At 40.9% G+C, this 8,761-nt stretch overlaps 1 protein-coding gene across 1 annotated transcript; it reads right to left on the bottom strand.

The window, feature by feature from the left end:
* Window positions 1-330: 330 nt before the first annotated feature.
* zgc:172076 lies at window positions 331-8,148 on the bottom strand. Its single transcript, XM_022221108.2, has 8 exons — window positions 8,029-8,148; window positions 6,840-7,038; window positions 6,397-6,554; window positions 5,887-6,019; window positions 5,354-5,510; window positions 4,899-5,022; window positions 2,534-2,723; window positions 331-545 (listed from the first exon to the last, which is right to left on the bottom strand). Exons 1-8 carry the CDS (start codon window positions 8,146-8,148, stop codon window positions 385-387), a joined length of 1,242 nt encoding a protein of 413 aa, XP_022076800.2. The 3' UTR covers window positions 331-384.
* Between the last annotated feature and the right edge of the window lie 613 nt (window positions 8,149-8,761).

Here is an 8,761-nt window from a genome sequence, read left to right as displayed (position 1 = left end):
GGAGGTCAGGTGGGAAGGACGGCGGTGAGAAGGGAGCCGTGACACAGAATGTTGATTCAGGAAGCTTGTCCACCTGATGCACCAAATGTAATGACAACAGACAAAAACAAATCACATGTTACTTAAAAACAATATATTGCCATTATTTAAATGTGTAGAGAAATGAGTACAATGACATAATAAAATGATTTAATCACATTTTATTAAAATGAATACAAACAAATTCATTATTCATTATTATACAAACTGAAAGAGACAGATACTTAACTTACTAATTTACTGATTATCTCATTATCTACTATATAATGGACTGAGTTACAAGCTTCTGTTCGATTGGTCAGTCCATCTCTTCTTCTCTTTATTCCAACCAGTCATCATCCACGTCTACTTCTGTGTCGGAACAAGTTCATCAATGTCTCCGTTGACTTTCAGCCTCGACTCCATGGCGATAAGCAGTTTGACCCCATCCACCACTAGCTGGGTCAGTGCCACCTCACTCTGGCCGAAAGTCGCCACATTGCTCACACGATACAGGACAGGGGATTCTGGGAAATGAAAAAGCAAGCTGGTAGCTTGTGTTGACTTTTAGAGAAAATAGCTGGAGAGGGAAAGTTAATCAAATGAATCAGTGCAGCTCTACAGCACTGCTTCTACAAAGTCCCTGACTCACTCTCTAGATACCCCTCTGTTGCTTACTTCAGCTCAAGCTCACCAGTTCACCCAAGACTCTGAGAGGATTGGTATTCAAGGTTTTTTTCCATTTGAAACCCTCCCAGTGTAAAAATTTAAAAATTAATCATATGGATGTATTAACAAAATAACAAAAACCTACGTGGTTTTCACTGGAGGAAGTTTTTAAGATTTGTTTAATGTTAGCTCCTGGAGAGGTTGTACAGTAATCTAAAGGTCACAGATTTGATCTCAACTGCAGATAACAGCTTTAAAAGCAACTAAATCCCTGAACAATTACATCTGTAACATTCCTAAAGATTCTGCCTTTGCATGTAAGCCACCTATAGGAAGAGATATTCAGTTTAGTTTAGTGAATTCAATGTATTTATATTACACTAAATCATAACATATCACGGGGCTGCACAGTGGTTGGTGGTTAGTGCTGTTGCCTTGCTGCCAGAAGATCCCTTGGTTCATGTCCTGGGATCTTTCTGCATGGAGTTTGCATGTTTTTCCTGTGCATGTGTGAGTTTTCTCCGGGTACTCTGGCTTCCTTCCACAGCCCAAAAACTTGCTGAGGTTAATTGGTGATTCTAAATTTACCATAGGTGGAAATGTGAGTGTGATTGTTGGTCTCTATATGTAGCCCTGAGATACACTGGAGACCTGTCCAGGGAGTCCCCTGCCTTTGTCCTAAGTTAGTTGGGATAGACTCCAGTCCCCCAGCGACCAAATTGAGGATTAAGTGGTGTATAGACAACTGATGGACTGATAACATATCATCAAGGCCTTACGACATTATAAATAGAACTGCAGCAACTACCACCATGAGCAGCACTTGGTGAACGAGCACTTGTACATGTAGGGTCACTGGGTAAAGTCAGTTCTTGAACATGCTGAGGTCTGCTTGTGAGACACATCCAGCCTGTAGAGTAATGGAAAATGTGATATCTGACTTACCATTTAGCATGCCAATGTGACAGACTTAACACATTTAAATTCTAAAGATGCCATAATGGAGCCATGACTCTGACAGCAGTTTAATTGAATGCAATAAAATCTGTCATTAAAAGCTGTGCGGTAGGTGCATAAATACAAAATCTGAAGTTATGAAGTGACCTGCATGCCCAGCCCGATCTCACGAGGATTCGTGAAACTGTCACGTAAGTTTTAGTTTCGGTTTCGTGCGCACCAACACGATTTCGTCATGTTTTTCGTGCCGCTCACCACGAAATGCGCACCAATGTATTTTAAACGGCGGACTTTTCGTGCCACTCAGAACGTATTTCAAAAGAATGTGTATATTATATTTTTAATGTAAAACCGTGGCGAATCCAACGCTATATTTTGCATGACATCGTCCCTAAACATAACCCTAACCATAACCCTAACCATAACCTAACCATAACCTAACCATAAGCCGGTGGTACACTTACCAATTTGCATAGGAATTTCAAGAATGTCCGGCGGCCGGCGGCCGCAAACACGATCACACAAGCAGTATACGCCGATGGACAGCTTAGATCGTCATGAATCCGCCGGTATAAACCACTTTCAGATGTGATTACCACAGCGAAAAACATTTCGTGGTGAGCGGCACGAAAAACATGACGAAATCGTGTTGGTGCGCACGAAACCGAAACTAAAACTTACGTGACAGTTTCACGAATCCCCGTGAGACCGGGTTGGCATGCCGGGTATTGTCGATACCTGTGTTTATGCCAGTGTCCTTTGTTTGGCCTTGATCTGAAATATATCAATAAATACAACCAACTTTGCAACTAAAGCAATAACATTTAGGGTAAAGAGAAAGCTGACTGGCTAAAATACAAGTCTGAGTAAAAATGAAAGTAATAGGTACCAGTTTTGTCCATGTGGACCCTCAGTCTCTTCAGGATGTCCTGTAGACGTTTGTGTTTGGGCAAGTGTTGCAGTTTAAGATGCACACTGATCTTCAGACCTGTTCCAACATCAGCCGGGGAACTCGTCACCCATCCCAGTTGCTGCTTCCAGATGAATTGGTGTCTGAGCTGCTTGTAATACTGCTCCAGCTGATCACACAGACACATGAGGACAGTCAGACACCAAGATCCTGACAATTAAAGTCAGTTCTCTGTTTTTCAGGTGAAATTTTTTCATGGACTTTTTTAAAGGGCCTCAAACAGTTTAGACAGACTTTATAGGACTTCATTAATAGAGTAACTGACAGGTGTTCACACTTGTGACAGTTATTAACAAGTTCCATTTTTAATCACAACAAATCTGAACCAATTAATCAGCACCAATGACCTACAGGATCTATACTGGCAAATAATTACAAAATAAACACATCTTGATGCACTTGATACACACACAACTTCAATTTCTTTTTTGTAAATTGTGGCAAAGACAAGTACTGACTGGAACATCTTGCAGTTTGTAAACAAGCACCCTCTGATGTACAAACTATGTAACTGACAGACTTGTTCAAATTACCTCAAATGTAGCATCTCTGTATTTCAGTTTCATATAATCCAGTACATGCAATACTGTTCAAAAGTTTGGGGTCACCCATACAGTGTCATGTTTTTCATGAAAACTTACACTTTTATTCATGTGCTAATATAATTGCAGAAGGGTTTTCTAACCATCAATTAGCCTTTCAACACCATTAGCTAACACAATGTAGCATTAGAACACAGGAGTGATGGTTGCTGGAAATGTTCCTCTATGTAGATATTCCATTAAAAATCAATTGTTTCCAGCTAGAACAGTCATTTACCACCTTAGCAATGTTTAGACTGTATTTCTGATTAATTCAATGTTATCTTCAGTGAAAAACATGCTTTTCTTTCAAAAATATGGACATTTCTAAAACTTTCGACCTGTAATGTATATGTAAATGTAATGAGCTAATATTAGATGGTATGTTAGTCTACTGGTACAGCACTGCAGGAAACAGTGGTAGTAACATTGGCCCATCGTTATAGCAAAACCGCACTTGTGTCTACTTGATTTGACTTGACATTTATTTCCTAAGAAGCTGACGTCGCAAAGCATCTTGGGATTTGTGGCCTGCTCACTAGCGGCCTCATTAAAACCTACACATTTTTACATGTTTTTAGCACGCAAACTTTCTGGTCATCAGCAACAATGGGGCGCAGATGTTGTGTGGTGGGTTGTGACAGTAAGTCTCACCACTGGTCAAGCAGAAAATTGACCAACGGGCTAAAATATTTAGGTTTTCCCGCTTGAAAAAGACATTAGGGGAGCGACATCTCTGAAATGACAAAAAAACGCTGAATGGCTTGGATTGCTGCCATTAAACTAAAGTTAATCTCTTTTGGCAATATTCCCAAAAAGATGTTCGTTTGTTCCAGGCATTTTCATAAGGGTGAATTGCCTTTTTATTCTGGTTTCTGCCTGTCAATCGTGATATCCTTAGCCATAGTAAAGAGTCTCACTGAGGGAACACGTGTAATTTACTCTGTAATTATTGCTCCCCGTTTCAGGTATGCACACGGCGTTTTGCACTATTAACACGATCATAGTTATTTTCTAATATGTTCGGCATGTGTTAAGAATGTTGTTGTTATATTTTTAGGAAGTTAAAACTACGTTTTGCCAAGGATATAATGTTCGTGAGTGGGAGCGGAGCCGTGCTTGTTAGCAAAGTGCAGCGTGGTACTACAGAAGGTGTATTTGCCATTTTGTAAAGTCACCTGTTGTCATAAGACGCTTAAGTGTCATTGTGCTTCATCTGGTTGCACTTATCGTTATGCAGTAGTGTTAATGATATTAATGCATTAATGGGTTTTAATAACTTCGTCAGAGTTTGCCAAGCTAAGCTACGTGTTATTGTACAGAGAGTTATGAGTTATGCTAACAGCACTGCTGTAATACAGAAGGTATAAAGTACTGCATTCATCCTGTGCGGCTATGTTTCTTTGTAAATACGGTTATATGTCATTATCTCATTCGAGTAAACAGTCTCACTGAGGAAACATGTGTAATTTACTCTGTGATTATTTCTCCCCGTTTCAGGGGTGCAACATGACCAGTCTAAGACTGTCTGAACTGGACTGTGTGCAGACTGTGTGACTGAGTAAATTTGTTTCTGAAACTTTTAATATTATTAGGTATGAAATTTCTTAAGTTTGCTGTACTATCTAGCTTAAACATCTTTTGTTCACCTCTAAATGATACATAATAACAAGCCTTAAAAGGTCTAGGGTGGACCAACTGACCTTCTGTAGATTGGTGCAGATGCATTTAAAAGCCTCAGCCACGTTGGCATCGTCTCGTGTGGACACCAGTCTGAGGTGGTCCTCCATGTTGACCCAGACCATCAGGGTGCCATCTTTACTCACCCTGCATGAAAAATTATAGGGGAATTAAATTTTTGACAAGAAGATCTTCTGAAACGGGTGTTTGAAATGCAGGATTTTGATTTCCCTCCTAAAGCATCACAGGTACCCAAAGCTTTGGCCAAATTTCAATGATTGATCTGAATGCATGTCGGTGCGTAACAACTCTCTGACATTAGCTGCACCTCTATAGCCAAACACCAGAAGCCTGCTTTTCTGTTTTGTTAAGTTGTTTGATGCACATTTTGGGTTTGTATTTGGTTAAAATAAATATATACTTTGTCGTCTCTGTTCAGTTTCAGCCATTCTGTAACAACACAAGAAACCAGACTGACCAGACCGCCCTGGCATCAGGCCAGTCCCGGGCCACACCGATACGCAGTTGGGAGGAAGATGGAGGGTTCAGGTTCAGGTTCCTCTGCTGCTCCTGGTTCAGCTCTTCCAGCAAGAAGAGTTGACCTGGCAGCTCTTCCTCCTCAAGTTGCTGCAGTGCTAAAAAGAACAAAAACACAGGTCAGCTGGTTTAGTACCTGAAGTTGTGCTGAACAAACATCCTGAGGCTAAAAGTGGCTCCTAATTGCTTCTAACTTTAGCACTCCACCATGGCTAAATTCATTCATGAAATATTAGTAATGGTGTCAAAACTCTTCCACTGAGGAGAACATCTAGCAATAATATAAGGTCCTCAATGAATACCACTCTTGGTAAACAACTTATCACTACAAGCACAATTCAGATTCATTGTTCAGGTACAGTCACAATGCTTGGCTGTCCACATTTTTTTTTACAAGTGGCCAACCTTAAGCTAACAACATGTGGAAGGTTAAATGACTATCCTCAGTCAGCCTGATCTACAGACATGCAGTACCTCTCCTGGCCAGCTTGAGGAGCTGTCTGCGCTCTCCTCGGCTGCAGTGTGTTGGGAAGCAGAAGTCTTCAACACCTCGAACGACACTGATTTCACAGCGTACAGCAAATGACTTATCCAAGTCATCACCTCCCTGTGCACATAGACACACACACAATGATTTATGCCATTCAAACCGTACAGTTCCACTGCTAGCATGTTTCTGAAGCTTACATTTTAACATTCAAATGCTAAGTTTAGACACATAAAGAGGATTCATAATGTAACACCATTCTGCTCTGAAGTTATGATAATTTTTTTCCAAAGGGCCACTTCTGTTTATACTTCATCAGGAATGTTGATACATGAATGTTTTCACATCTTGCTGACTGTGTACAGTACAGCTGCCCACAGGTTATGACATTTTGGGCTGAAACCAAACTGATAGCATTCCCTGATTTATTGATAATGATGAGTATTCTATTTTCAAATCAACAGTAGTACTGTGCACCCAGTGTTCTGAGCAGCTACCTTCAAGTTGTCGTAATTGAAGTCACTCTCTGGCGTCTGGCTGGTGATCTTGTGTTCATGGTACGCTTCGATGACTCGGTCGAAGAAGTCACAGAACAAAATGTAAGACTGAGCATCGCCCGCGACACACCCGACAGTCACAGGACCTGACCATTCACCTTCATACACAAACACTACATTCACTTTTACGTTTGCCACAATGACCACAACTGTTATGGTTACAAATAAAAGGGTAGGGAGCAGGGAGGTATGACTGAGATGATGTGATGTTGATCTTCATGTTTGAATTTTTAAAATAAAACAGCAATTATGAGAATGTAACCAACTTTAAACCAAATGCTGTATTGAATCAATTGATAGCAGATCTTTTAATATAAATGGTCATACTCAGGAACTGTCATTAAATTATTCATTTTACATCATCCTGCTGACTGTGACATCACCTGGTTCCTCAAGGCCTGGACGGATGACGTCATCAAAGATTACTCCACTTTGGGTGCAGCGATTAAACTGTCGGCGGTACATGGCCGGGGTGAGGATCCGTCCCATCCAGGTACAGTTTCTGCACAGGTCAGGGAACTCCTCCTCAGGAGAACCTCTCCTCAAGTGGAACTGGGACATGGGGTCAGGCGGAACCAAACTCTGAACATATAGAAAGTGTATTTAGAGAAGAGAGCAGAAGTTGTTGTATAACTAACCTCTACATCATCATGCAGTGCTGTTTACATTGAAATTACCTTGATCTTTTGTGATATGGAATGGAAATCATGGAAACAATGTCCACCTTCACTCTCTCTGACCTCCACACCCTCTTCAACCTCCCCAACTACTACAACCACATCCTCTTCTAAAACCTAAACTAAATCCTGACATCCCAAAGAACTACAGACCAATCTCCAATGTTACTTTTCTGTCTAAAATATACTAATGTGCTGTTGCATGACAACCCCAACTGGCATCTCTCTGCTAACAACCTGTATGAATCTTTCCAGTGCAGATTCCACTCAAACCGCAGTGCTGCAATAGCTCTCTTCAAAGTCTTCTCTCTTCTGATGCCAGAAACTTAAACATTCACATCCTCCTGGACTTCAGCACTGTCTCTGACACAATCAACACCTCCATCACTCTCACTCTCCTTGAAACAGTCTTCAACAGCACTGCCCTCTCCTCTTTGAAATCATACCTCACTGACAGACACCAGTTCATCAGCATCAAGGACTGCAAATCCTCCACTGCTCCCCTCTCCCAAGGTGATCCCCAAGGTTTGGTTCTCAGTCCCCTCCTTTACATCCTCTACATGCTCCCTCTTGGTAACATAATCCACCATCATGTACTCCAGTTCCACTGTTTTGTTGATGACATCCAGCTCTATATCTCCACCAAAACAATCACCACTGTCGCACATTCAACCCTCACCAAGTGCATCACAGAAATAGTCATGGCTGTAAGCAAATTTCCTCAAATTAAACTGCAACAATTCAGAAATCATAATCGTTCCAAAAATACTCACCAAATCCAATCAGAACTTCTCCCTCACCATCGATGGCTCCACAGTACTTTCACCTCTCTATAGAAGCATTCAAAATCCTCCTCTTCACTTACAAAGCTCTCCACAACTTGGCTCCCCTCTACCTGACTGAACTCCTCCACTGGCACACTCCCACCAATGCCCTCTGCTCTCCTGATGCTAGCCTCCTGTATGCCTTCATCTGGACCAAATACCAGACCTGGGGTGACGGGGCTTTTTTCCATCACTGCTCCCACCCCCTGCAACTCATTCTCCAACAGCATCAGAGAATCCTACTCTCTTTCCATATTCAAGATATCCATGAAGACAAATCTTTTCAGCACTGCCTACAACTCATGATACCCTTTGCCATATGTTCCTTTCTCCTCTACATTCTATTTTTCTTGATATATGTTATGCATTCTTAACTACTTTGTAAAGCACATTTGAGTGCCTTGAAAAGTTAATATATTAAAATTTAGGCTTTTGACATAACCTGGACAGTATGTTTTTTGTCAACTCCATAACAATAGACTTTGATTAATAATCAAGACAGTCTAAAGGTGTATATTCAATATTTCTTTCATTAGTGGCATATAGCGTACACATTCATATTCACATAAATACAAAGACCACTGCAGGTTAAATGTCACCAACTGAGGCAAGGCCATCGCTGAGTCAGATCAGTGGTTAGTTTGTGCATTTGTCATAAGAAAAAGTCTGCACTCTCTCAAAGAGAACATAAATAAAGCAATAACTCTGTCATATGACCTATTAGAATACGTACTTATAGTTATAAAAGACATGAGAGAAGTGATACACCCTTGTCCAACATCATTAAGATGTACAATGATTTCA

Source organism: Acanthochromis polyacanthus, chromosome 16, assembly GCF_021347895.1.
Source record: "Acanthochromis polyacanthus isolate Apoly-LR-REF ecotype Palm Island chromosome 16, KAUST_Apoly_ChrSc, whole genome shotgun sequence".
Classification (NCBI taxonomy): domain Eukaryota; kingdom Metazoa; phylum Chordata; class Actinopteri; family Pomacentridae; genus Acanthochromis; species Acanthochromis polyacanthus.
This window is presented reverse-complemented; position numbering and strand designations above follow the sequence as displayed.

Bases quoted from the DNA above. Each gene is read 5' to 3' on its own strand.
- zgc:172076 (XM_022221108.2), bottom strand. From the start codon at position 8,148: ATGGAAAAAAGCCCCGTCACCCCAGGTCTGGTATTTGGTCCAGATGAA. The intron at 7,039-8,028 runs GTAGAGGGGAGC...CTATATGTTCAG, and splicing joins CAGTGGAGGAGTTCAGTCAG to AGTTTGGTTCCGCCTGACCC. The intron at 6,020-6,396 runs GTAGCTGCTCAG...CTATGTGCACAG, and splicing joins TCAATTACGACAACTTGAAG to GGAGGTGATGACTTGGATAA.